This window comes from Triturus cristatus, chromosome 5_2 (genome assembly GCF_964204655.1).
Source record: "Triturus cristatus chromosome 5_2, aTriCri1.1, whole genome shotgun sequence".
Lineage (NCBI taxonomy): Eukaryota > Metazoa > Chordata > Amphibia > Caudata > Salamandridae > Triturus > Triturus cristatus.
The window spans coordinates 820,497,430-820,510,140 of record NC_140588.1 but is presented as its reverse complement, the minus strand read 5'-3'; the positions used below and the strand labels follow the sequence as shown (position 1 = coordinate 820,510,140).

General features: G+C 43.6%; 1 protein-coding gene across 1 annotated transcript in view; it reads right to left on the bottom strand.

The window, feature by feature from the left end:
• Positions 1-2,979: 2,979 nt before the first annotated feature.
• The window catches only part of F9 (coagulation factor IX), a 386,094-nt gene continuing 376,362 nt past the window's right edge, over positions 2,980-12,711 (bottom strand). The window contains exon 8 of the mRNA XM_085607983.1: positions 2,980-4,104. Within this exon, the coding sequence (XP_085464109.1) occupies positions 3,551-4,104 (554 nt within the window). The 3' untranslated portion in view covers positions 2,980-3,550. The remainder of the gene's footprint in view (positions 4,105-12,711) is intronic.

Genomic DNA, 12,711 nt, shown 5'->3' with positions numbered 1-12,711 from the left:
CGCGCCAAACAATGCCAATTTGGGCTTGGAAACTAGTGTGGATCACCCCAAAGAAAATTTCTTTGGCATTGCTGAGATCATGTTGGCCCTTAGCACGGTCGCTTGTGGACGTGCCCCTGGTCTTGATGGAGTGCCAGCTGATTTATTTGTTAATGATAAAGAGCGTTGGTGTAAGTACATCCACCTTCTCATCAATGCTATTGCACTGGGTGCAGCGGTACCAACATCATGGCAGGGTGCAGTAATTATTCCTGTCTTCAAGAAAGGTGACCGATCCTTGCCAGGTAATTACAGGCCAATAAGCCTCATAGACACTATTCAAAAGGTTGTGGGGCGTGTGATCGTTAATAGACTCCTGGACTGGGCGGAGGAGACTAATGCCCTTTCGCCATTCCAGGCAGGTTTTCGTCGATCCAAAAGCACGGTGGACCAGGTTTTTCGTTTTACATTGTTGCACTGGAGGACCGTTGTGCTGGGCAAAGGTAGCTTGTATGCGGCCTTTGTTGACCTACGGGACGCTTTTGACCTGGTTCCCCGGTCTAAGTTATGGTCGGTCCTCAAGAAGCAGGGTCTCCCAAGTGAGTTATTATCTTTGATAATGAGGCTCCATGAATCCAACTATGCCAGAATCCAGTGGGGGGGACTAGGCTCGGTAACCGCAGACTTCCCTGTCGGAAGGGGAGTGCGGCAGGGATGTGCGATGGCTCCCGTGCTTTTTACATTGTACATTAACGATGTTGTTGCCCGTATGACTTCTGCACAAGTGGATGCCCCTTTTTTAGCCGGGACCAAAATCCCTATTTTAATGTTTGCAGATGACATGCTCATCCTATCTAAAACTCCTAGCGGATTGCAGCGTGCCTTGTCCATCTTCGATCAATTTTGTGGGGAGTATGGCTTAGAGGTTAACACAGCCAAAACAAAGCTTATGATTTTTAACCCCCATTGTAGCTTTAAATCTAAAATCACCCTAAATGATCGCCCGCTAGAGGTTGTGAACACTTTTACATACTTGGGTATGCATATATCTGGTGAGAAGAATTGGCGGCATCATATTGACATCGCTACACTTAGACACAGGCAATTGGCCGGTGCCATTTCTACAGAGCACAGAAAATCCTTGACTAAACCTGTAAAACCTGCTTTACAGGTTTACGAAGCAAAGGCTCTAGGCTCTGCGCTTTACGGCGCCGAGCTCTGGGGCTTCGAGAAGGTGGTTGCACTCCAATCCTCAGAGAACAAATTTCTCAGGGCAATAACTGGTGTCCCTAAAAGCACACCATTGTTGCCCCTTAAATATGATTTGGGTAGAAGAGCAGTTTCAGATCTGGTACAACTTCGCCCGATTTTATATTGGCGCAGGCTATGGACGACTCCTGCGCTCTCTCATTACGCAGAGGGTTTTTTAGATATTATACGATCTGATGTATACCATAAAATTGGATGGTTAAAATCACTCAGGATATCCCTGTCTGAGCTTGGCATGTGCTCACTCTGGGAAGATCCGGCGAGAGCCATTTTTCCATCCAAAAGTATTCTAAAAACCACTTACTGGGAGTTGGTTGCCTGTCGGCACTGGAGTAGCTCCAGCGCTGGTTCTATGACCGGAGAATTTTTAGAGGCCAAGATGTATCCCTGTCTAGAACCATATTGGGACATTATAACCAGGCCTGGAGAAAGGAAGCTCCTTTTCCAACTGAGAGCAGGTGCAATTCCCCTCAAATCTTTGACAGCTAAGTGGGCAGGGGGTTCTTGTGATAGTTGCCCTGTTTGTGGTATTAAAACTGAAACCATCGGACACTTCTTATTCTCTTGTAAATCTTATGCGGCACCAAGACGTATCTGGCTGTCCCCGATGGGTAAAAACCTAGGAACAACCAGTAGTACCGTAGCCCTGCGTATTATATGCACTAGCACTTTGACTTGGATTTCAGTAGCCACCGCAAAGTATTTAGGATGGGCGTGGTCGATCAGACAGAGATTGCTAGTCATCTGACTATTCTCCTGACCAGGCAGAGACTGCTAGTCATTTGACTATTCTCTGCTATGTTATTTTTTTCTGCATTTTATCTTTTGTAACATTTTTTAACTCATCTTCATTTAAACTATTTTATCTTTACAAACTTACCACTGTTAATAGAACAGTACGTTTTACCTAGGGTTATTACCCAAGTCAGAAAATTTTAAGAAGTATGTTTTGTATTTGATGCCCTGATTGGAATTTAATTTTATTTTATGATGTTGTATGTAATTGTTTAATGTAAAATTGTATCCTGCTTTTATGAATGTAATTCGAATAAAGCATACTTTGACTTGACTTGATATTGTATTAGTGAGACTATGTTTATATTTTGTAAAATGTTGAACTGCATACCCGGTCAAAGCAGCCTTTTACTCTCATTAGGCCTGGTTGGCGGCCTTTTACTCTCATTAGGCCTGGTTAGCGGCCTTTCACTCTCATTAGGCCTGGTTGGCGGCCTTTCACTCTCATTAGGCCTGGTTAGCGGCCTTTTACTCTCATTAGGCCTGGTTGGCGGCCTTTTACTCTCATTAGGTCTGGTTAGCGGCCTTTCACTCTCATTAGGCCTGGTTGACGGCCTTTTACGCTCATTAGGCCTGGTTGGCAGCCTTTCACTCTCATTAGGCCTGGTTGGCGGCCTTTCACTCTCATTAGGCCTGGTTGGCGGCCTTTCACTCTCATTAGGCCTGGTTGGCGGCCTTTTACTCTCATTAGGTCTGGTTAGCGGCCTTTCACTCTCATTAGGCCTGGTTGACGGCCTTTTACGCTCATTAGGCCTGGTTGGCGGCCTTTCACTCTCATTAGGCCTGTTTATTTGGTATCTCGTCCTATGCACGTTTCCGATCAAGTAATGAGCAGCAGTATGGTTTGCACTGTAAAATATTGTCTTGTGATAAAACAAAAATTAGTGTCATGTAGTTAAAAAATCATAAAACTAATAACGGATTCACAAGACCAAATCACAGACACAAGAGGTTTATTAGAAGAAACTGTTTCTGAGAAGGACAGAGACGATAAATCTCTGAATTGTTTGTTGCAATGGTCTATTATTGCACAGAACGCTAGGCCATCACTGGGTCATTTCATATGCAATCGTTCAATCTTTTCTGCGATTATGAGGCATTCAAGAAACATAAGCTCAGCACTGTACATGTGTGAATTATACTCGCCAATTTCCATGCATGGTTATGCGTATATGTCAGGCATTCTCATTAATTCTCTGTGACATTTTCCCTATCAAGCTGTGAAACTGCAGCCGAGCAGAAAATGACAGCGCCCTTCCGAAGTCTTCTAAGAATTTGCAACACTTGTGATCTTTCAAACAACTGACGTTTGAGATTCTAAAATATCACTACAAAGAACTGTGAACAGTAGCACTTTATCTCTGAGCAAGAAAATTAAGACTTTTTATCTGACAATATTAATATGCAATTATACTGTTAAACCGTGACAGATCTGTTTTTACGCTTCTCTGCATAATAAACTGGAAGGCTGAGCTAGGCACCGACATTCCCTTAATGAAGTTATTGATTAAGGCAGCTGGGTTGTGCTTTTTATCCACTCAGTAAATCTGGAAACTCGGGTGTAAACACCGTACTTATCTTTCATCGCACATTTTTCACCCCAGCTAATTATTCCTGTGAGAAACCACACGTCATTAAACAGGCTAGCAAGAGGGCCCCCGCTATCTCCCTGGCAAGAATCTTTGCTTACGTCAGCGTAGCCCGCGCAGAACATGTTTACAAAGACCGTGAACCTGCTGCTGCGTTTGCAGGCCGCGCGGTCCACGAAGGGGACCTCGAGCTTCTGAAGGACTGTGGCCGGCCTCCCCTGGAAGCGCACGTCGCCCCAGCCGCTGACGATGTTGCGCGCGCTCCTCTCTTTCGCGAGGCTGTCGATGAAGTCCTTGTTCGCGATGCAGATCGGGGTGGCGTAGCTGTTGAGTTGTATAGGGGTTGCCAGCTCGATCAGTGCTATGTCGTAGTGGTACTTGTTTAGAGTGGCGTTGTAGCTCGGGTGCACGATGACTTGTTGCACTTGAAGGTATTGCTCAGTGCCATCATTAAGTTCAGTGTTATGCTCACCTGAAGAAATAAAACATATTTTCAGACATTAGAATCAAGGAGGTAAACCTATTTTCATACTATTGTTACTGTAATAGAAAATCTCTTTATTGTATTGCCAACGCCGAAAGACATCTGTCCAACTTAATTTGAGGTATTAAATTAATAAAAGCGGAGCTTTGGACCACACACATTATGACTAGCACTGAAAGCTCAGGAGGACATACCACCATTCCGATGTTTTACTTGAAGGAACTGTGCACGAACCAGCGGGAAACATTAAAAGTCTGAACAAGACGAGCCCGGGGCAGAAAAATACCTTTTTTTTCTTTTTAACAAATCGACAGAATAACCATGTTTACATTTTGCTTTGGTTTCAGATAAGAGCAAAACATAAAAATGTAGAGAACACAAATATGTAATTTTTGTGTCGGAAATACATTTTTATATGGTCCTGTCTAGTATATCAACCTCCATCGATCTGAAAGATTTTTCTTTCCACAGGGTCGATTCACAAATCGTTCTTGCATGCAAGAAAGAGAAATATGGTGCAGGAAATAAATCAAACCCTCTGCTAGCAATGTCTATACAAGATTACAAAAATCAGAGACAGTTGTATGCCGCAGGGCTCGTTTCCACATGTGTGCGTGTGAGTTATGCAAAGTTTGTGTAACTTGCGTATCATAAGCTTCTTGAGATCGACTACCCGTAAATATTCACAGGAGAGCGACAGTAGAGTAGTCCGGACAAAGTGAAGTTTATGAGGGGAACACCCACATGGATATAACTATGTAGATTAGCACAGACATACAGGCGTATGAATCTAATCTAGAATGGTATATCGGTAACTGCTGAAAAAAAGAACAATGGGCACCAGCATTTCCCATTTTCACGGGGAATGAATTAGGAAGAAAAGATTCTATTGGAAAATAATTTCAATGAAAGGAAAATAGGAAAAAAAAAATCTTGCTCTAGGGACCTGGATAGTATTTGTAGCTGTTAGACCTATCGGCATGAGGGTGGTCGGCCCCCAAACGATTAGCCTTCCTCCTCCATGTATCTGACCTAGTTTTTGCTGGTCTGAGGACTCTGAGCACTTCACCACTGCTAAAATGCACGCTTTCTCATCTCTAAACATAGAAATATTGGCTCATAACCTATTGTATATTTAATTTACTTATAATTCCAGACTACAGTGCCCTATATTGCCCAGGACCTTTAAATCAAATTCTACTATTGGGCCAGCAGCACCAATTTTGTCACCCACTTAAGTAGCGCTGTAAACATGGTTCAGGCCTACTGCAGACCCTGTGTGAACAGTTTTAAACTGCCACTTTGACCCAACAAAATAAAACTTTTGCATGGGCCAAACCTTCCTTCTCAATAGATATACATCACCCCTAAGGTAGGCCCAGGATAGTCCAGCAGACTGGGTGCAATGTTTTTTTCATTAAACAGGACATATACTTTTAGGATTTACATGTTCTGGTAGTGAAAAACTACTGGATTTGTTTTTCACTACTGCAAGGCCTATATTTCCCGTAGGATAACATTGGGATTACCTTATTACGTTTTACAGGTGTAATTCTCAAATAGGAATATATTATTGCATCAAGTTTGGTGTCTCTAGGAACCTCATTTAAAATCCTAATTTATGGTGAAGTCAGATTTTAAATTACAATTCTGCATAAGCCACTTTTAGAAAGTTGACATTTTCTTGCACTTGCCATTTGGTCATTTGGTGCCGTTAGCCTGTCTCTGGTAAAATGACTGGGTGTAGCTGACAGGTGGGCTTGGTGTAGTCCTCCTAGACAGCCGCGCACAGTCAGTCAGTCACAACCACTTTATTTGGTTAACAAAAGCCATAAAAGTACATAACATACAACATATAGCACATCAGAAAATAATTATAGAAATATAATTCATCAATTGGCTTGGGCGACATAAACTATTTCAAGACCAAATTTCATGAATATACTATTTACACCAGTTACCAACAATTCATATATAGCAGCAGGTGATTTAAAATATGAGTTAAAAACAGAAGCTCAAGACAGAGTACAAATGTTAACAGAACAGAATTTGCTTGATCATTCGAGTACAGTTGGATGACATGTCAGAGTGTACCGTTTTCTCCTATGTCTCACGGCAGTAACTAAATCGCTTGCAATATTAAAAATCTCCAAAGGATCATTCAGCATCTGTAAATAAAGTAAAGTAGGTCTAACTTGTAAAAAACCTTTTCCCCTAAAAATTGGGATTAAACCTGCTAAGAATATCACTGTAATGGTCACAAAACATTATAAAATGCATAGTATCCTGGGTTGAAAAGTTTTCACAGGTGCAAGGGTCTAAGTCGCTCACCCTGCTTCACCCCTGCGCATCAACCAGTAATGGATTAGATTAAAACGAAATCTGGTTAAAAGCAAGCCACACACAATGGGAGCTTAGATGGGCACATCGCCTTCGACGGACCAGCTGCTCCCCCCAGCGCCTTGAGAACCTTATGGGTGAGTAATCGTGCTTTACAAGCCACCTGATTGATTGATTGGCTAAATGGGCAATCACTGGCAGGATGGGAGGGAGGAGCTGGGACCCGCCTCACTTCCACCCAAATAGGCTGTGTCCTGTTTCCACACAAAGGGCTGCATACCCCTTGTATTTAGTCTGGAGCCAGGACAAGGAAGACTGGGCATCTGCGCACTTCAAAGGCAGGCCTCTAGAAGTTTCTCCCAATTACAGAGGCACAACTGTGTATAAAAGAAGGACCTCACACACCACCACCCGTACACTTCTGAACCGGTGGGGCTCTGCCAGGAAGAAGGACTATTGTGTTGCTAAAGGACTGCAACACTGCTAGACTGCACTCTCCTGGACTCCTGCTACGTTGTGCAGGTCTGCTGCCCTCTTGCCTGGGTGACAAGGACTCAACCTGCATATCTTGAACCCAGAGTGCCTCCCAGGGAAAATTGGTTGGCCAACTGATTTGAAGCCTTAGGAATATAACTGGCTTCTAACCATTTTGCACCTGCACTTGCACCTGTACTCAGTTGTCCGTGAGTCTGTCCTGCCACTTGGTGCCACCCTAGTCCTGGACCCTTGGTAGTGGGGATAAGGTGTTAGCCAGCGGGACTGACACATCTATCTGCTGAGTGGCGTGTCCCGGAGTGGAACCCATGCATCTCTTCAGTTGAGTGGTGCATCCCCGAGCAGAACTGGTGCATCGCCACTGCTGCGTAGATTGGACTGGTCACAAAGACCCTCATCGCCCTTCGTAGTTCTCAGAAGCACCGCATTGCCCTGTCAACGTATGTAAAGCCCAGGTCCTCCAATCGCCCATTAATGGCAGCCTTAACAACGACACCAGACTCCGCAATGCAGCTTTGCAGCTCCTCAGAACCGATGCATCACCAGGTGCGCCCAGCATTCCCAATGCAGGAATTCACATCGCAAGCTCCATCGATGGGATCATCAGCAACGACACATTAGGACCTCACAACACAGCCTCGCCACGTCTCAGAACCGAAGCAACGCTCCAACTGCACTGCGCATCTTCAACCTGGATTCCTGCAATGCTAGGCAGCCAGAATGTAAGGTACTCTGTTGATTGGGCCCAACTGGGTCCCTGTAGCCAGCCCACAATCCATTGTGGTTGGCCAGAACTAGTGAGTTTGTCCCATTCCGTTGTGACCAGATACCCCAAATTATCACTTTGTGCTTCTAGGCCCGTTTTGTTTTTTATCTAAAACCTTGAAATTCAATATCGCAAGTTCTACTAATGGGATTTCTGATGTTTTGGACTTACTTTATTCATTAAACTAAGTTCTATTTTTCTAACCTGGTATGGAATGTTTTTTTGTGGTATTTTCAGACTTTTACTGTCTGAAGTGTTGCACAAGTACTTAACACCTTGCATCTAAATTAAGGTTGACTGCTCTGTGCCAAGCTACCAATGGGTTGGGCACAGGATAATTTGGGGTAGCTTGTGCCTTGCCCATGTATTGTGGTTGCTGCTTTACCAGGGCTGTCAACCAACAAACCAATTTCTAACAGTGACAGCTTATGGTCAACCTCAATAAATCTAGAAAAACTACTTTTGAGTATTTCCAAGTCCCTATTAAAGGCATTAAGACCAGTGACTGTGTTTCTGTTTTTCTCTGAGTCCAGATACAGTGATTACTTGTTCAGATTTAGAATTAAAATTCACAACTAGAATTAACACTCAAAGTCTCAAACATGCGAATGAAATTAAAAATCCATCTCTAGGGGCCTAATTTGGAGCCTGCTGGTCAGATACTTCATCACAAAAGTGATGGATATCCAGTCCCCTTACTACAAATGCATTTGAATTGTTGCATAAATTGTCTTTCCAGTTCTCAGTTTCTATTTTTGGTAAATTCTGGTGTTTTTTCCCCAGTGTTTTCCAGTGATGTGAATACCTTAAAAAATTGTGGCTATCAGTGGCTACACATTTTTTGTGCCATTAAAAACAACAGAAACAGTTTTTTTGCAGTGTTTATGGAACATTTTGCTTTTATTATTGCTTGCTTTCTGCACTGATAGTGCAACAGCTCGATAAACAAGCATTTGCAATGCAAAAGGTCTCGCCTTTACGAGCGTCTGAGCTATTGGCATTGTAAATTACAATGCATTTTAGTTATGTGTTGTTTTTCAAATAGATAAATAAAAGGCATTGTAATTACAATGCCAATAGCTTAAACTCTCGCAAATGTGAGACCTATTGCATTGCAAATGCATTTGTGCTCTAATTTTTTTTTAAAGCGTTAGGAAAGAGCATGTCCTGCCTGCAACAGCAGGAAGTACAAAGCTATTTGAGAACATAGTGCTCGGAGGCTATATTTAAAGCCTACCGAGTAACAACACACATAGCAGGGGGTGTTGCCATGAGAGGTTACAAAATGAGACAATGCGGCACTAAGGAGGAACCACTAAGCCAATAGACCAATGAACAGCCACAGCTTACAGTGGAAATGACACAAGCCAATTACAAATATGGGTGGAGAGTGGGCAAAGCTTCAAGTCTCTACCTGAACACAGCATGCCTTGCACAGCAGCACATGTCCTGCCCAGGCTCAACCTAAAAAGTGTTATAAAGCGGCCTGCACTGTCCGCTTTATAGAGCTTTATTTTTTTAATTGTCCCAGATTGTTTTCCCCACTAGTCACTCTTCTTGCGTTGCACTTTTAAAAATAAATAATAATTTGCAGTCTTACACTTAGAAAATCATTATAGACAGCCATTGATGGGTTACTGTGAATGCTGTATACAATTTTGGTGGATAACCTCTCTTGAGAGAGAGTACGGAAAAATCTGGAAAGGACGTTTTCAGGATTGTTAGATCCTTTACCAATTCTTCAGCAATAGAGGGAAATATATTGCCCTCTCCTTACCTGTGCAAAAACCGGTCGGACTTCTTTGAGGGGAAAATTCAGAAAGTATATGCGTCTTTCACAGCTAGGAAGGAGAGAGTGGAGCCAAAACCATCTGGAATCTCAAATTCCAACGGCACCTTCCAGGATTTTATTCCAATAACTTTGCAGGAATCATTGTCCGAAATCCTAGGATACAAGTCTGGCTCCCCTGAGGATCCATGCCCCCCTAATCTATTTAGGTCTCTGGCTCATATGATCAACCCAGTATTAAATCACATCTGGAATGCCTCGCTATCCACTAGTACTTTTCCAGATATATGGAAACATGCATTCCTACTACCCCTTCTGAAAAAAAACGAATGCGACCCTATGGAGCTTGGTAATTACCGCCTGATATCACTACTGCCAGCACCTTGAAAAATGCTGGAAAAACTGGTGCAACAACAATTCTCCAATTTCATAGATGCACACGATATCCTGCATGAGACTCAGTCCGGATTTTGGCCGGGATATAGTACAGAGACTGCATTGGTGGAGGTGGCAGATTCCATGAGAATGACTGTAGACGCAGGGGCTGCAGCGATGCTGGTTATTTTAGATCTATCGGCAGCGTTCGACATGGTTGCACACCCAATTCTACAGGACAGACTCAAACAGCTGGGCTTGCGGGGGCAGTACTCTCTTGGTTTCAGTCCTATCTTAAAGATCGCTCTCATAGGGTCTTTCTCCAACCGCATCAATCTAAACCCAAGCCATTGTGGTGCGGAGTGCCTCAGGGCTCTGTCTTGGGCCCATTGATTTTTAAAACCTTTCTGGTGCTACTTTTCTCTCTCATTGCATCCTGGGAAGTGAAGGCAGTCTCCTATGCTGATGACACCCAGCTGGTTTTCTCATTTAAGGATCGCTCTGTGGATTCGTTTGCCAGATTCAAGTGGTTTCTGAAGGACATCGGGGCCTGGATGAACAATAACAACTTAAAACTGAATGCAGACAAGATGGAGGTCCCGTTCTTTGGTCAGGCTTTTCCTCCCTCAGAGGGGTTATGGTGGCCAGCAGAATTAGGTTCACCACCATCACCTGCATATACAGCAAGGAATCTGGGCATCAAATGAGATACAGATCTATCCTTTGCAGCCCAAGTTCGTTAAATTTCATCGTCTTGCTTTGGGTAGTTGAGATTCTTAAGGAAATTCCTGCACCTCTTGCCGGAGGAAAGCCGCAGGATCATAGTACATGCTACTGTTACTCTCAGCTGTACTATGCAAACAGTCTGTACCTAGGGCTGCCTTCTTACCTGATCAATAGACTTCAGATGGTACAGAATGTGTTAGCGAGATTCATTCAACGGGTCCCGTTCCATAATCATCTCTCCCATCATATCAGACAGCTTCATTGGCTCCCTGTTCTCAAAAGGATAGAATTCAAGTCCCTGACCCTGGCCTTTCGTGCTTTGCATGATAGAAGGCCAAGGTATCTCAGGCGCAGGCTATGTCCATATCATCAAAAATGCACACTGAGATCCAACTCCCAGAACCCTCTTTGTGTACCCCGTTATGCCAAGTCCCGAATGGGAGGCAGGTCCTTCACAGTGAGGACTGCCAGGCTATGGAACTCCTTACCCTCTCCTATGCGCTTGATTGAATCAGAACTCGAGTTCAGAAAGATCTTGAAGACCTGGCTTTTTAGTCAGGGCCAGCCCCTCTGATGGACCTGATCCTCACCTGCATCTACAGCTAAGCGCCGGGACACCTCTGTATGAGATACCTATTGCGCTCTAGAAATGCCACTATTATTATTATTATTATTATTAATAATTATTATTAAGCAGAGTGAATCATGTATTGTTGCTCTATGTTCGCATCTGTTTGTAAAAAGAAAGATTTTTTTTCTGGTGACTTCTATGGAAGACAAAGGCTCTTCGACACAGTTCTTGCTCTTTTATTTCATCACAAAAGAGGGCATTTGTTATGGCCGCATATTGACATGGTGAGGTGCCCCATTTCCCTTCATTTATTTTGTACAGTGCCACAAGAAGCCTTATGGTGGCTTCAGAGAACCCTGAAGAGAGAGTTCAATTGCCACAAAGGCAAAGACCAGACGAATGAGTGATGGGGAGGCAAGGAGAGAGGAGGCAAGCCACACAGAAGCAGGGGCATTAACTCTGCAGAACAATCCGTCCTTTAAGTAGCGCAACATATCCCCAAATTAAGAGATCACACTGATGTTCATGACAAACCAATGTGTGTGCTATGCATGATAACAAACACTGCAATCATAGCACTCGAAGCCCCCAACAACAGTAGCTACTTTGCATCTACCAGTAGCCAGGTGGGCTGGTAGAGTACGTTTTTTCTTTTTGTTTGCCCTGCTGCTGCTTTTTGCCAGTCACTCCTGCCCGCTCCGTGTCACATTCCCCACCAGTGCCACACCCCACCCTCTCCAATATTGCATTTTTTATATATAGCCCAAAATAGGACCGATGGCGTTCAAGCGCTTTACATGAGCACCGGATTATGTTACAGAAGGTCAGATTAATTACAATGTTTTTGCTAGTATGGTGGTGCTTGCCCCTTTCTCCACCCTCTCATCTTTGTTAGCACCCTCCTTCCAGCCCTTCCAGGAGAACAAATAATGTTTGTTGTAATATGCAGTTATTCAGTGGCGAACATGAGCCGCCTGGCCATCCACCTCAGAAATGTTCCTGATCAAACTGACCTCCAAGCCAGGCTAAAGATCCTCGGCTTTAGGGGGTCTATTATTTGCAATAAGGTCAAGTGAGTTGATCGATTTTCGTCTTTTTACTAAAAGGATGGAGAATTGGCTGACACAACCTGGCTGGTGGCATGTATTATGCAGATGTAAAGGCATATTATGACAAAGCGTCTTTCATTGAGCATGCCCTGCACCACTGCAGGACAATTCAAAGTCACGTGCGGCAGGCCACCGGGTCAAACACATCTTGGTAAGAGGTAGTAGTCCTCTCTGGTCAAGCCTTCTCAGCTGTGTCACATGCTGTTCTTCCTCCATAATAGTAAAAACATAGACCCTAGGTGGACACCGTTAAAAGACTGACTTTACCTGACTTGAAGAAAGAGTCCAAAACAAGCATTGGCAAGCCAAATACATATGTCTACGAGAGAACAATTTGCTTTGTCAATATTTTTTAGGCATGTCAGCAGCAGCATGGTAGATTGATTGATTGATTAATTTATTGAATGTAAAAAAAATGCCCTGT